Source organism: Onthophagus taurus, chromosome 11 (assembly GCF_036711975.1).
Source record: "Onthophagus taurus isolate NC chromosome 11, IU_Otau_3.0, whole genome shotgun sequence".
Lineage (NCBI taxonomy): Eukaryota > Metazoa > Arthropoda > Insecta > Coleoptera > Scarabaeidae > Onthophagus > Onthophagus taurus.
In genome coordinates, this window is record NC_091976.1 from 28,722,456 (window position 1) to 28,738,184 (window position 15,729).

Genomic DNA, 15,729 nt, shown 5'->3' on the forward strand with positions numbered 1-15,729 from the left:
GTTAAAAAAGAAAAAAGTTAGGTTAGAAACTGTCAAATGTCAAAATTAAATATGATTTTTTGATGAATATTGAAATGATCTTAATAAGAATGAAAAATGCTTTGGTTTGATACCAAACATGATATATTTGGGTTAAAAAAGAAAAAAATTAGGTTAGAAACTGTCAAATGTCAAAATTAAATATAATAATTTTTTGGTGAATATTGAAATGATCTTAATAAGAATCAAAAATGCTTTCATTTGATACCAAACATGATATATTTGTGTTAAAAAAGAAAACAGTTAGGTTAAAAACTGTCAAATGTCAAAATTAAATATAATGATTTTTTGATGAATATTGAAATGATCTTAATAAGAATCAAAAATGCTTTCATTTGATACCAAACACGATATGATTACATTAAAGAATAAAAAAGTTAGGTTATAAACTGTCAAATGTCAAAATTACATATAACGATTTTTTAATAAATATTGAAATGATCTTAATAAGAATCAAAAATGCTTTCATTTGATACCAAACACAATATCTTTAGGCAAGAAAATAAAAAAGTTAGGTTATAAACTGTCAAATGTCAAATAATCGCCATTTTGTTTTGCTAAAAATTAAGATATCTCGATAACGGTTGGAGATAAATAGGTCGAGTTTGGACTCATTTTAAAGGATTTTTAATTTTCTATCTATTTATGTTAAAAAAAGCGACTTTTATGAAATTATTATATTTTTTGCCTAGCTTTGTTAATTTATTGCAACCTTAATTGATCCTCTAAATGAGCAATCTGTAATTTGAGTTAAGGATAATTAATCATGATATATTTGAGTTAAAAAAGAAAAAAGTTCGGTCATAAACTGTCAAATGTTAAAATTAAACATTACGATTAAATATTGAAATAATCTTAATAAGACTCAAAAATGCTTTCATTTGATACCAAACACGATATGATTACGTTAAAAAATAGAAAAGTTAGGTTAGAAACTGTCAAATGTCAAAATTACATATAACGATTTTTTAATAAATATTGAAGTGATCTTAATAAGAATCAAAAATGCTTTCATTTGATACCAAACACAATATCTTTAGGCAAGAAAATAAAAAAGTTAGGTTATAAACTGTCAAATGTCAAATAATCGCCATTTTGTTTTGGTAAAAATTAAGATATCTCGATAACGGTTGGAGATAAATAGGTCGAGTTTGGGTTCATTTTAAAGGATTTTTAATTTTCTATCGATTTATGTTAAAAAAGCGAAAAATTATTATCTGTAATTTGAGTTAAGGATTTCTATTGAAACGTGTTGGCCGCCAGCGACCTTGGCTTATAAAACAAATCATGACTTTACCTTAAACTTCCTTTATATTTAAATCATTCCTTGAATAAAAACAATAAGAACGAAATTTATTTACCGAATTCAATTTTTTTATACTTTTATTTATATTTTTGAGCATTAATACATTTAAAAAATTTCAAAAACGATATTAATTATCAAAAATTCTTCATCCTGTTATCTTTAAATCGATTTAATCCAACTTCCATGGCTAATTTCCCAGCTAAGATTCCATGAAATTCCATTTTATACCACAGCGATCCCATAAAAAATAAATACGCCATCAATAAAGTAACTAAAAGTCTTCCAAAATGTACCAAATAATTATACCCATCTGGAGCATTAAACGGCGTACTCGAAACCAAAATCAAAAACAACAAACACGTTAAAATCCAATACCCAAACCTTTTCGTTCTTAAATTTCTCAACGCCGTATCAGAAATTAAAATACACTCTTCTAAAATTGCCGTACAAGTATCTCGATCTAATTCTTCTATTTCATCAAGACCTTTTTCGATTTGTAACGTGGCTGTTATAGCTTCATGATCTGAGTAACTAAATGATTTTTCAGGAACTCTTCTTGGTAAAGGTTGGCAGTATTTTTTTGTGGTTATTTTAATGTTAGGATTTTTTGGGCATCCGTACATAATATAATCGATCCTTTTTCCCGCATCACCGCTTCGAATTGCTTTTTTATCGGCGTAACTATTATAAAAAGACTCATTCGTTCCGATTTTATGAATTTCTTTGGAATCTTCTTTAACTTCAAGAAAACTATCTTTCAAACCGGTTAAATGAACAATTATCCTGCAAAATATTTTATTATAACCTAGTTATATGCGCAATGTGTTAATTAATTATAGTACCCGAGAAAGTATGCAACCAATATCACAGTATTGGTATTGCAATACTGGTACTGTGATATTGGTTGCATACTTTCAATGGTGACGTCGGGTACGATAATTAATTAACACATTGTATATATAATTAAACCTGTAAGCTAAGTCTTCTGGCTCGGTATTTAAATCTCCTGCTAATACAATTAAATCGGCTAAACCTGAGGTTTGTTGTATAAATTGAGCAGTATCATATGCTTGTTGAACTCTGTGGCATTGATACTCATCATTGAGCCTATTGTATTCAGCATGTAACTATAATAGTTATTAAAAATTAATTGACTCATTTAATTAAGTAATAAATCGTAATTTTACGTGAGCAGAATAAATATTAATATTAAATCCATCAACTAATAATTTGCAGAACCCAATTCCTTTCCCGCCAAACCAATCGGCGTGTTGAATTTTATGCACATAACCGTTAACAGTCCATTGGTGAAAGAAAACGTCCAAAATTGGGTATTTTGAGAAAACGCAAATTCCAGAACCAATAACACCACTGTAAAAGTAATGGGAATATCGGAGTGATGTTTCCACTTTTTCTTTAATAAGAATAAAATCGGATTCAGCCCAAACTTCTTGTAAGCATACCACATCGTAAGCGCTTGTTGATAAGGCTTCTGAGATAGCTTTAAACCGTGCATTTCTGTCTTTTGAAATAATTGGAATTCCCCTTGAAAAAGTTTAAATTGTTTTAATTGTAAAATTTATTATAATTACACAGGATTGCGCCCAAAAAACTTTTTTGAAACTGAAAGGCGAAAAATTTCCATCACCCTTAGTTTTTTTGCAAACTTGTCATTAAAAAATTCCAGAGAAACATTACAGACTTTGTTAGGAAAGTTATTATAATATATAAATTCTGGGCACCTCACAAAGTGTATTATATTTATGTAGAAGATCTCAGGAAGTGGTCATTAGGCAAAAAAAAATCATTAAATTTGGCAAATCATAGTGATGACTGTTATTTTTGCTACTATGATTTTAATGGCTATAACTCTAAGAATAAAAGAGATATAGTGTACCACAACCTTCCTTCTGCAATGCGACCTATAGCTCATGGACCAGATGTGCTTGTACCTTAGCCTCCAACAACGCTAGATGAGATAAGCAGTAGTGAATCTGATGTGAATGAAGATGACTGTGATTTCCAAGATCTTTCATATTATGCCACCCCACATCTTTTCACTCAGTCCGACCTTGATGACTTAGTGGGAGACTTGGGACTTACCAAGAAGAATGCTGAACTCTTGAATTCTAGACTAAAAAAAAAGCTACTGACTGCTGGAACATCTTTTTATCAGTACAGATTTAGAGATCATGAATTTACCGACTATTTCAAACAAGAAGGCGAGTTGGTCTACTGTTGTGATGTTGCTGGTTTGGTTCAAAAGTTTGGAATTAAATAAAAAGCTGATAAAAACATGGAGGCTTTTCATTGATTCTTCAAAAAGAAGTCTGTAGAAAGAAGCACCTCAAAGAAAATTACAAGAATTTGAAAGAGGTGCTAAATAACATTAAATATACAGATCATAACTGGATAGTTTGTGGCGATCTGAAAGTTTTGGGAATGATGCTTGGTCTACAGAGAGGACTAAAAAAGTGTGGCCAACCCAACAAACATTGGGGCCAGGTGAAAAAATTGTTTTCCACAAAGCTTTAGTCGGTCCTAAAAATGAGATTGAAGAGAAAAAAAAAATTCTCCAAAACTATGAGAGATTAAGAAATGAAACGTTTTGAGGTTATAAAAGAATGTTTGAGGTTAGGTTGTACCAAATTTTAAAATTCCAGGTTAAACAATTTTTGATATAAAGATGTTTAAAAATAACAAATTTTTGATATCTCCTAAAAATGAGGTTGAAGAGAAAAAAAATTTTCTCCGAAACTATTGGAGATAAAGAAATGAAACTTTTTGAGGTTATAAAAGAATGTTTGAGGTTAGGTTATACCAAATTTTAAGATTCCAGGTTAAACAATTTTTGATATAAAGATGTTTAAAAATAACAAATTTTTGATATTTCCTAAAAATGAGGTTGAAGAAAAAAAAAATTTCTCCAAAACTATTAGAGATTAAGAAATGAAATTTTTTGAGGTTATAAAAGAATGTTTGAGGTTAGGTTGTACCAAATTTTAAGATTCCAGGTTAAACAATTTTTGATATAAAGATGTTTAAAAATAACAAATTTTTGAAATTTCCTAAAAATGAGGTTGAAGAGAAAAAAATTTTTCTCCGAAACTATTGGAGATAAAGAAATGAAACTTTTTGAGGTTATAAAAGAATGTTTGAGGTTAGGTTGTACCAAATTTTAAGATTCCAGGTTAAACAATTTTTGATATAAAGATGTTTAAAAATAACAAATTTTTGAAATTTCCTAAAAATGAGGTTGAAGAGAAAAAAAAATTTCTCCAAAACTATTGGGGATTAAGAAATGAAACTTTTTGAGGTTATAAAAGAATGTTTGAGGTTAGGTTGTACCAAATTTTAAGATTCCAGGTTAAACAATTTTTGATATAAAGATGTTTAAAAATAACAAATTTTTGATATCTCCTAAAAATGAGGTTGAAGAGAAAAAAATTTTTCTCCGAAACTATTGGAGATAAAGAAATGAAACTTTTTGAGGTTATAAAAGAATGTTTGAGGTTAGGTTGTACCAAATTTCAAGATTCCACGTTAAACAATTTTTGATATAAAGATGTTTAAAAATAACAAATGTTTGATATTTCCTAAAAATGAGGTTGAAGAGAAAAAAAAATTTCTCCAAAACTATTAGAGATTAAGAAATGAAACTTTTTGAGGTTATAAAAGAATGTTTGAGGTTAGGTTGTACCAAATTTTAAGATTCCAGGTTAAACAATTTTTGATATAAAGATGTTTAAAAATAACAAATTTTTGATATCTCCTAAAAATGAGGTTGAAGAGAAAAAAATTTTTCTCCGAAACTATTGGACATAAAGAAATGAAACTTTTTGAGGTTATAAAAGAATGTTTGAGGTTAGGTTGTACCAAATTTCAAAATTCCAGGTTAAACAATTTTTGATATAAAGATGTTTAAAAATAACACATTTTTGATATTTCCTAAAAATGAGGTTGAAGAGAAAAATATTTTTCTCCAAAACTATTGGAGATTAAGAAATAAACTTTTTGGAGGTTATAAAAGAATGTTTGAGGTTAGGTTGTACCAAATTTTAAGATTCCAGGTTAAACAATTTTTGATATAAAGATGTTTAAAAATAACAAATTTTTGATATCTCCTAAAAATGAGGTTGAAAAGAAAAAGATTTTTTCTCCATAATTATTGGAGATTAAGAAATGAAACTTTTTGAGGTTATAAAAGAATGCTTTCAAAAAGGTGATCACTAAATTTTTAGGGAATGAGAAGAACCATATCAGCATTGTAGATGATTTTTTCAAAAAAATGGAAAATCTTGGCTGCCTGATGAGCAAAAAAGTTCACTTTCTACATTCTTATTTGGATTTTTTCTCTGAAAACTTGGGTAGTAGCAGTGAAGAGCAGGGAAAACGTTTCCATGAGGATTTTAAGGTCATGGAGAGGAGATATCAGGGTGGTTGGAATATCAGTATGATACATTTCATCAAGGGAATCCAAGTGTTACTCACAAGAAGAAAAGTAACAATCATATTCATACCAGTTAGTTTCAGATTATTGTGTCGAAATGCAGAAAAACGTTGGGTGATGGGAAAAAGCTGTTCATTTTCGGATTCAGCACCTTTCAAAACTGTTAGATCACCCTAAATAATCTAAAAAGTTTTTATGAAATTAATTTTTGCAGGCCTGTGTTATTAATATAACTAGTTTAAACTTACCAACAATTTAAACTAAATATTTTAAAATCCATTATTTCTCGAAAATGAAACAAAGAAAATTAAAGGTTATTTTTTTTTAGGTTAGGTTATTGTTGACGTGTCAAACAAAGTAATTTTTAATTTATAAAATCGTTATTTTTAATTTAAACAATCTTAATTTTGTTACAACTTAGTTTAATTTACGTTTTTAAACAAATTAATAAATCAAAACTTAATAAATAAAGTTAGATTAAAAAATTGAAATTACAAACTTAACCCCATCCATGATTAAAAAGATCTATGATCACCTGTTTTATTTTTTATCACAAATGTCGTTGTTGTTATCGTGTTTTAGTGTTCAAATTGATAATTAACGTTGTATTCGTCGTTTTAAATGAGAAGCATTAACTAAGCTTTATAATATGTTAAAAACCTTCACCGATACGCTAACTACACAATAACTAACCTAAAAATCGGTTCAAAAATGGATCACGATAAAGAAGTGAAACTAAAAACGGACTCAAATCATGTTTATTACGGCGTACACGTCCCTAATTTAGTCGAAACGTTGGAAGAAGTCGAAAAAACGAACGTATTCACCGACAAGGCGGAAGCTTTAAAGCTGGTGAAGCAATTCAAAAAAGCCAGATTTAAATGTTTTAATTATTACCACGAAGCGGTTGAGTTCGCGACTCACGGTGGGGATACCCCCTTTATTAACAACCACAGTTTTAATTCCAACTCAAAAAAAGAACCAGAAAACGAAAATTTATCATGCATTGTAAACGAAAAGTGCCAATTTCGAGGACCAAAATCTCAAGATCTGATCAAATTAAGAAAAGCAATCGAGACAAACGACTTAAATTATGTTGAAAAAACGGTTTGGGATAATCCAAGATATTTAATAAGTTCCGGGGATACCCCTTCGATTTTACAAGAGGGATCTCGATACAATGCTTTACACATTGCGGCGAAATCGAAACATCCTGATATGTGCGAACTCATTTTAAACACGGTGGGGAATGTTGATTTTATTGAAAAGCTATATGGGGAAGATGAACACCAAAATTCGGAAGATAGGGTTAAAATTTTACTTGATTTGTATTTAAATACACCCGATAAAGGAGTTAACGAGACCCCCTTGCATTTCGCCGTTAAATTTGGAGCCTTGAAAGTCGTTGAGGTGTTAGTTTCATATCCCCAGTGTGATAAAAACGTTAGAAATAAATATGGTAAACTTCCAAATCAAGTAAGATTAATTTTTATCGTTTAAATTTTTTATAAATAAATTTTTATTCAAGGTTGTTTGTGAACGTTATGAAGGATATGCTGAAAAATTGAAGGAACAAATTTCGAACTTATTAGAAGATAATTTTTATGTTCCTGTTTTACGATATGAAGGGAATTGTACTCCGCCTGTAATTGGAGAACCATTTTCACCAAAAAGCCCACCTGTAAATAATTAATTAATTAATTAAGTATAGTATAACCTTGATATAATGGATTAATATGGGGAAGGGAGTGGGAAGAGTAGAATCAAATTGACTGAAAAACAATTAAAACTAGAACTACCGTCCTTAATTTATTCATGGTATAGACCAGGGGTTCCCAATTTTGTATACTGCTACTTCCTTTAGAGGTTGTATTTTTTTGCAACGCCCTTCTAAAAGAGCATGTTTGTTTGTAGCTCTAGCAGACATTAAGATTACTTTATTTATTTACTATTTTTATTTAATTGAAGAAAACTCCAAAGAATTTATTTTAATTAATATTATTTATTAAAAAATACAGGGTTATTCACATAAGAACCAACACAGAGGACAATAAATTAAAATGATTTAATGTAACTTACCTCTATACTAAGGTACACTCATAACATATACCAAATTTGGTTTAAAATGTTTTAAAAATTGAACCCAACTTTGAAGGCCTATAACTCCTCAGAGGTACAACTTAGTTACGAGATAAGTTGCGTTAAATCATCGTAATTTATTGTCCTCTACATGTCCCTGCTCTGTGTCGCTTCTTATGTGAATCTCCCTGTATAACAGTACAGGTGTCCCAATTTTGATGTCCACATAGACTATCTTCGAAACTAAAAGAGATAAAAAAAAAGTAGCTTACATGTCATGATCTCGTTTTTCGAGAAAATGCTAATGCCGAAAACTCCGAACAGCTATCGTCTTTTGTTTTCGCCCTATCGACAAAAACTGAAAATTTTGCGAAAACGACAATCGCGAATATCTCACTTATTATCAAAGATGGAGTATTATAAATAAAACATTATATGGGCAACTTTTTACGAAGAATTTAGTGGCGTAGGTAGATTTTTTTTCCCATCTTTTATTTTCGAGATTTTAGACGTAACTTTATTTTTTTAAATGGAAACGATAGTTGGCTATGACTTAAAATAATTTGTTATTTTCTTCTGATAACAAATATACATGTGGTTCAGTTTTTAATCGGGAATCTTTACTAAGATGTAGTACTTGCCAATATAACACAAGTTTTTTATATAGACATAGGGTCGCAACTCTTTTGTTTTCGAGCTATGAGCTGTCAAAGTTGAGCCAAAAATTTGCATTTTATCTTTTATTTCGGGTATAAGTAAACCGTAAAATTTTGTATGTATGTACTACTGGTTAATACCTTATTTTTAACCATACCTTAAACTTCCCTAGCGCCCTCTAAGGGAATGAAATTCACAACCCCTTTGATTTTTTATAACAACTTTTTAACGCCATGGTATATTAACATAAAAAAATACGGGTTGTAAGCAATATTATAAAATTGATACTCTTGTTTAATAACAATCAAAAATTATTAATTATCATCAACAATTATGAGGATTCACTATAAATGAAACTTACAAGTTCTAAGAGCCAACTTTTAGAATAATTTTAGCTAAACATGGCGACACATTTTATTTTTTTACACGGAAACTATTAACATTAAGGAAAATACTAAAGAGACAAAAAAGTACCATTAAAGAATGAGCTTTACAACTCATATTTTTTTATGTTAATATTCTATAGCGTTAAAATTTCTTATAAAAAAAAATCAAGGGGGTGGTGAATTTCATCCCCTTAGAGGGCGCTGGAGAAGTTTAAGGTATACTAGAAAATAAGGTCTTAACCAGTAGTACATACGTACAAAGTTTCAAATTCTACGGTTTACTTACAGCCGAAATATAAAACAAACTGTAAACTTTTGGCTCAACTTTGATCGCTCATAGCTCGAAAACAAAAAAGTTGCGACCCTATGTTTATATAAAAAATTGTGTTATTTTGGTAAGTACTACATCTTAGTAAATTTTCCCGATTAAAAACTGAACCACCCTGTATATTATAAGGTAGTCGTGTACAAAAAAATTATTGCCTGTTTTTCTGCCAAAAGCACTTTATTTAAATAATTCATACTTTCGTATTTGTATTTACTTTTTATTTCTTCTTAACTGTCTTAGAAGATTCTTCTGCTGCTGTATAAATATTGTGGCGCAGTTCGGCAAGATTTTCAATCGGTTTTTATTTTTAATACACTATTTCTTTTATACAATCCTAATAAAAAATCAAGGGAATTTAGGCCCAGAGAATGAGGAGGCCACGTAATTGAACCAAGACGCCCAATCCATAACCAGAACAAGCACAATGAGCTGGGCAACCATCTTGTTCAAACCAAATTTCTCTGTAGATATTGAGTGGCACATCTTCTAACAAAGTTGTTAAATTATTTTGGAGGAAATACAAATAACATACGAAAGTATGATTTTTTTGCAGAAAAACAGGCAATAATATTTTTTAGTAAAAGAGAAATGGCAAGTGTTATACCATTTTGGAATCATCACTAAATAGGCCATCATTTTAAATAACTTGCCAAGGGTGATGTACTACCCCTTTTTTTAGAAATCGTGTGTCAAACTTAATAGACATAAATTCTTTCAACCTTAACTCAATCAAACTAATATACTTTTAATATACTCATGTATATTGTTTATATAATTTAACATTGGAATTAGATCTTCTTTGGTGCTCTTCCCATAAACAAAAAACATCATCTATATCTAATTCATTTTTTGATGTTGTTGGAATAAGGATTCTGTTTGTTTATAATATAATTTTTCTCAATGTAATCTAAATATACAGGAATTGAGGATTAAAATTAAATTTTTTAAAGCAACTGAGGAAGAGGTCATTTAATTTTCACCGTACTTTAAGTTTATTTTAATAAAATATGGTTGAGGAAGGAAAAAATTACAAATTAATCTTCTTCAGAAATAACTCCCTATTCGTCATTTTTGGATTGGGTTTGGATGTGTTGGCAGAAGCATATTGATGGTTTCAAAAAGAAACGAAATAAATTTAAAGTCGGTTGAATATATCTCTATTACAGGGCTCTCTAGAAAATTTCCATGAAAAGTCTTGGCGATATGTCCTAAAATGCTTGTTGCGCGCTTCTGCTGCCGCCTCAGATAGTTAAATTAATAATTAATATATTGTGCATTGTCGGTGACATTGGATGCCAAGGGTATAAGTGCATATTAGTCGTATTTTTCCACATCTATCAAGAATCCGCTTGAAATGATTTCCAGTATGATTTTCAACCTATAAATGAACTCGTAACTGATGCCTGTAATCTCTGAAGCTAATTTCGGATCCTCAAAAAATCTCCTGCTCGTGTTGCCATTATTTGAATTACCGAAATTTGCTTTTGACAACCAGTTTCTTTGCGAAATTTGGCCTATATTTCTATTTTCCTCTTCTTTTCTGTTTTTCTTTACAGGCAATTTGTATGCTTTCAAAAAATCTTATCCTTGCATGTAAAATTGACAGCCCAAATTCAATAGCTTCAAATAAAATTTGTTTTTTTGTTATTCACTTGGTTGAAGTCTTTGGAAGTCGCACCACAAATGTAGTAACAACTTGTAGATGTTGTGCCAGTAGCTGCGTTTCAGCCTTTTCGGTCAACCATTGAGATTATGAACAGATGTTTGACGAAAAACTTCTTTCCATCAATATCAACCTCAGTTTATGGAAGAGTTTATAGAATTTTGGACGTTTTTATCTCTTCATTTGTGACATGATGTCTCTATTAGAGTCAATGATATCTCTATCGTTCTCAGATTTTCATTCTTCACACTGCTCATCAGACGATTTATCATCTAAAACTTTCCTCGTTGCTTTATCTTTTTCAAAAACTTTCTTTCTTGGCACCTCATGGAAGAACAATCCTTCAACAACATCAACAATTCGCCTTTTTGACTTCTTGTCTTTTCTACTAGCTATTTCATCATTTCGTTTTTTGGGGTTCACATCTTGTGATTTTTCTTTCACCTGCTTTGGGAAATGGACGAATATTTTCAGGGGAGACAAATGGTGTAGCTTGAGGCTTCTTGTTTTGTTCCTCAGTTTTTCCAACAGACAAAGATCTTACATAAGACGACAAATAGTCCATAAAAGTAGATGAAAATCCATATCTGGAAATGACTTCTTCTAATATATCAAAAAATATTTTCACGTTTTCTGGAATGAAACTAGTTATCCTAGTTAAAGTTGTAGCTTCAGGAGCTGTAATGGATAATGACGAGTTTTTCTTCATAAAATTTAAAAACCAATCTTTACCATTTCATTTATAGCATATATATATTTAAATGTGTTGATGTATTAAGTAGATAGTATTAATAGTATGACTTTAAAAATATTATATCCGTTATATCGAAATTATATTGTATTATTAATATAAATATTTTTTTAGAGTTTTGATGTGGATCCATTTAAACCTCGATTGGAAATTCACGCATATGCCGGACCGATGGAAAAAAAAGAGGCTGATAAATTTCGTAAAATTTGGAAAACTCCACCACGTTCGATTTCAAAACAATCATTCGACCGAAAACGTCGCCTCTCAAACAGTTTAGACTCGGATTTTTCTTACAATTTAAAGCTGCGTGATCCCGAGAAAGGTTTAGAAACGGTTGGACGTGAATTAGCAACGAAATACAACGTAAATTGGAAAGAGTATTGGCCGTTTTTAGATGATTTCGTCGATTTGTGTTCGGATGATGGTTTAAAACGCTTTGAAACGTTTTTATCGCAAAAAGTAGATACAAATTTTTCGAATCACAACTCTCCCAAACGGTTAGTTTTTGAAACTAAACCGGCTGATAACTCAAATAATTCCACGATGGAAAGTTTGTGTCGAAAATTGGAGTCAATGTGTATTTTGGATGATTCCTCGATTATTTTAAATGAAAATCCCGACTTTGTTTGTCCTTACGTGTGTTTGGAGCGATCATTAAAAATTTTTGCAACTCGAATTTCGAACGTTTTAAAAAAATTTAATAATTTTATTAATTTCCAAAGCTCTTTAACGGCTGAAATTAAACTTTTCGAACAATTAATCGTTAGTTACGTGGACGATAAACGCTTCGTTGACGTGAATATGCAAAAATCGCACCACCGTTTAGCCGTTTTGATCGCTTCTGGTGGTTTTTTAACGCAAGAAATTCAAATAAAAATAACCGAAATTTTAACGTTGAATTTAGAGATTAATAAACATTTAGAATGCGTTTTAAAGAACGTTTTGAGCGCTCCTAATCATTTTACGACTATGTGTGAAGAAGAAAACTCTCAAAAAATGTGGGAAAACACGGAAGAATGTTGTTGTATTTTTGTAACAAAACCAACAAAATTAAAATATAGTTTAAGAAGAAAAAACAACGGTGTTAAAACAACCGGAAACGCCAATAACAACTCGTATTTTAATAATGTATCTAAATCTCTGTTTAAAGTAAAAAATTCCAATCTTAAAAACGACGATCTTTTTACTTTTAATAGCACTTCTTCGGATGAATCTTCAGAAGAAGATGAATTTTTTACACCACCCTCTAGTCCATCATTAATGATGAACGATTTCGACGAAGATATTGACGAATATGATAGTTTTGACGACAGTTTTTTACCGGAAACCGACGTTTTTATAGAAGGGTAACAAAAATGATAATAAATTAATCAAATTTGAATCAATTTTCTTTTAGATCTGAACCAAGTAAAATAGACAGAGACGTTTACAACGCTTTAAAACAAGCCTCATCGAAAATAAACCCACACGATTTTCCTAACATTTACAAATGGAGACATACTTTAAGTTTTTATACGGAATTCGAACAAGAAAATTGGGCAAGTCCAAAACCAGCGGGGAATTTGGGGAATTTAAAAACATCCACTCCGTGTAAAATTAATTCGAATCTTAGTTTTAATTCGCCCGCATCGCCAAAGTCATGGTTTAGAATAACCGGACTGAATTCTCCCAGAGCTAGCTTAAATATGAATAGGACTAGGTTAAGTTTTAATGAGTAAATGGTTTGTTGATATTGTATTAATTTGTTAAAAAAAAATACAAATAATATTTTCTTATTGGTATTTGATTAATAAAGTAAATTATTTTAATTCCAAGGAGGGTAGAATTTAAAAATCTTATTGATGGTAAATTTGAAACTTTCTAGTTCGTGGAATAGTGTTAGTTCTAGTGATAGTGTTGAAATAAACCTAGAATTAACACTTGACTTAGAACTAGAAACATTCGAGTTTAACCATGTTAACTCTTACTGGTGCAGTGGTACAAAAAATAAACCACCTAAATTTTCACCCAACTGACCACCAATTCAAAATTATTTTCCTACTTTCGCAATAACCAGCTCAAATCCGACACCATATTCTCTGTTTCAACTATTTTTAGGTTTTTCAGGCAACCTTGAAGAACAAATGCGTACTAGAAAACATTACAGGAGAACGACGTGCGGAGAAATAAATGTTTTTTTTTTAGGAATTAATTTACTTATGAGGATCAAGCATTGGCCAAGTTACAAAGATGCACCAGATCTACGTGATTCTTACATTAGCTCTCTTATGACGCAAAAAAGATTTGGTTTTCTATTAGGACACTTGCATATCAATCATTATTCTGCTATGCCTAATAGTGTTTCGGAATATTTTGATCGTCTTTATAAATTATAACCATTGTTAGATCATTTAGAAAAAGCTTTTAAGTATTGTCTTTTATCAAGTGAAGTTGCCAAACTTCTGCTATATTTATATAATATTTATGTTGGAAAATCCCAGGATTAACTTTTACGTACACCTTTTATCAAATTACCACGATCCTGAAGATTGCAGGAAAGGTAGTAGAAGAGGAAAAAATAGAATAGTGTCGATAAATTCGATCAACTTTTAGCTAACTACTAAATATATCGTCAAACCAACAAATGGTGGCATCGTATATTTTTCAAATTCGTATATGCTAAAATAATGGATATACAATCCTTTACCTCTAAGGTACAGGTATATAAAATTAATTTTTGACTTTGGAAACTTCAAATTTGGTATAACCTAACTTCAAACGTTCCTTTATAACTTCAAAAAGTTTAATTTCTTAAACCCTTCCAGTTTTGGAGAAAATAATATTTTTCTTTAACCTCAATTTCAATTGATTTCAAAATCTGCGATTTTAAAAAATATATATAAAATTAATTTTTGACTTTGGAAACTTTAAATTTGGTATAACCTAACCTCAAACGTTCCATTATAACCTCAAAAAGTTTGATTTCTCAAACCCTTTCCGTTTTGGAGAAAACAATTTTTTCTTTAACCTCGATTTCAATTGATTTCAAATAAAATCAACGATTTTAAAAAATATATATTAAATTAATTTTTGATTTTGGAAATTTCAAATTTGGTATAACCTAACCTAAAACGTTCGTTTATAACCTGAAAAAGTTTCATTTCTTAAACCCTTCCCGTTTTCGAAAAAACAATTTTTTTCTTTAACCTCGATTTCAATTGATTTCAAATAAAATCAACGATTTTAAAAATATATATAAAATTAATGTTAGACTTTAGAAATTTCAAATTTGGAATAACCTAACCTCAAACGTTCCTTTATAACCCCAAAAAGTTTCATTTCTTAAACCCTTCCCGTTTTGGAGAAAATAATATTTTTCTTTAACCTCAACTTCAATTGATATCAAAATCTGCGATTTTAAAAAATATATATAAAATTAATTTTTGACTTTGGAAACTTCAAATTTGGTATAACCTAACCTTAAACGTTCCGTTATAACCTCAAAAAGTTTCATTTCTTAAACCCTTTCCGTTTTGGAGAAAATAATATGTTTCTTTAACCTCGATTTCAATTGATTTCAAATGAAATCAATGATTTTAAAAAATATATATAAAATTAATTTTTGACTTTGTAAACTTCAAATTTGGTAGAACCTAACCTAAAACGTTCCTTTATAACCTCAAAAAGTTTCATTTCTTAAACCCTTCTCGTTTTGGAGAAAATAATATTTTTCTTTAACCTCAATTGATTTCAAAATCAGCGATTTTAAAAAATATATATAAAATTAATTTTTGACTTTGGAAACTTCAAATTTGGTATAACCTAACCTCAAACGTTCCATTATAACCTCAAAAAGTTTCATTTCTTAAACCCTTCCAGTTTTGGAGAAAACAATTTTTTTTTAACCACGAATTCAATTGATTTCAAATGAAATCAACGATTTTAAAAATATATATAAAATTAATTTTTGATTTTGGAAACTTCAAAATTGGTACAACCTAACCTCAAACGTTCCTTTATAACCTCAAAAAGTTTCATTTCTTAAACCCTTCCCGTTTTGGAGAAAATAATATTTTTCTTTCACCTCGATT

General features: G+C 29.7%; 2 protein-coding genes across 2 annotated transcripts; one reads left to right on the top strand and one right to left on the bottom strand.

The window, feature by feature from the left end:
* Positions 1 to 1,404: 1,404 nt before the first annotated feature.
* LOC111415423 (neutral sphingomyelinase) lies at positions 1,405 to 6,153 on the bottom strand. The gene is made up of 4 exons (XM_023047120.2): positions 6,044 to 6,153; positions 2,533 to 2,890; positions 2,315 to 2,472; positions 1,405 to 2,128 (listed from the first exon to the last, which is right to left on the bottom strand). The coding sequence occupies exons 1-4, from the start codon at positions 6,073 to 6,075 to the stop codon at positions 1,480 to 1,482; spliced, it is 1,197 nt and encodes a 398-aa protein (XP_022902888.2). The 5' UTR covers positions 6,076 to 6,153; the 3' UTR covers positions 1,405 to 1,479.
* A 48-nt stretch (positions 6,154 to 6,201) lies between these two features.
* LOC111422187 (ankyrin repeat and LEM domain-containing protein 2) lies at positions 6,202 to 13,437 on the top strand. The gene is made up of 4 exons (XM_023055401.2): positions 6,202 to 7,271; positions 7,324 to 7,476; positions 11,774 to 13,005; positions 13,056 to 13,437. The coding sequence occupies exons 1-4, from the start codon at positions 6,507 to 6,509 to the stop codon at positions 13,375 to 13,377; spliced, it is 2,472 nt and encodes an 823-aa protein (XP_022911169.2). The 5' UTR covers positions 6,202 to 6,506; the 3' UTR covers positions 13,378 to 13,437.
* The last annotated feature ends 2,292 nt before the right edge of the window (positions 13,438 to 15,729 follow it).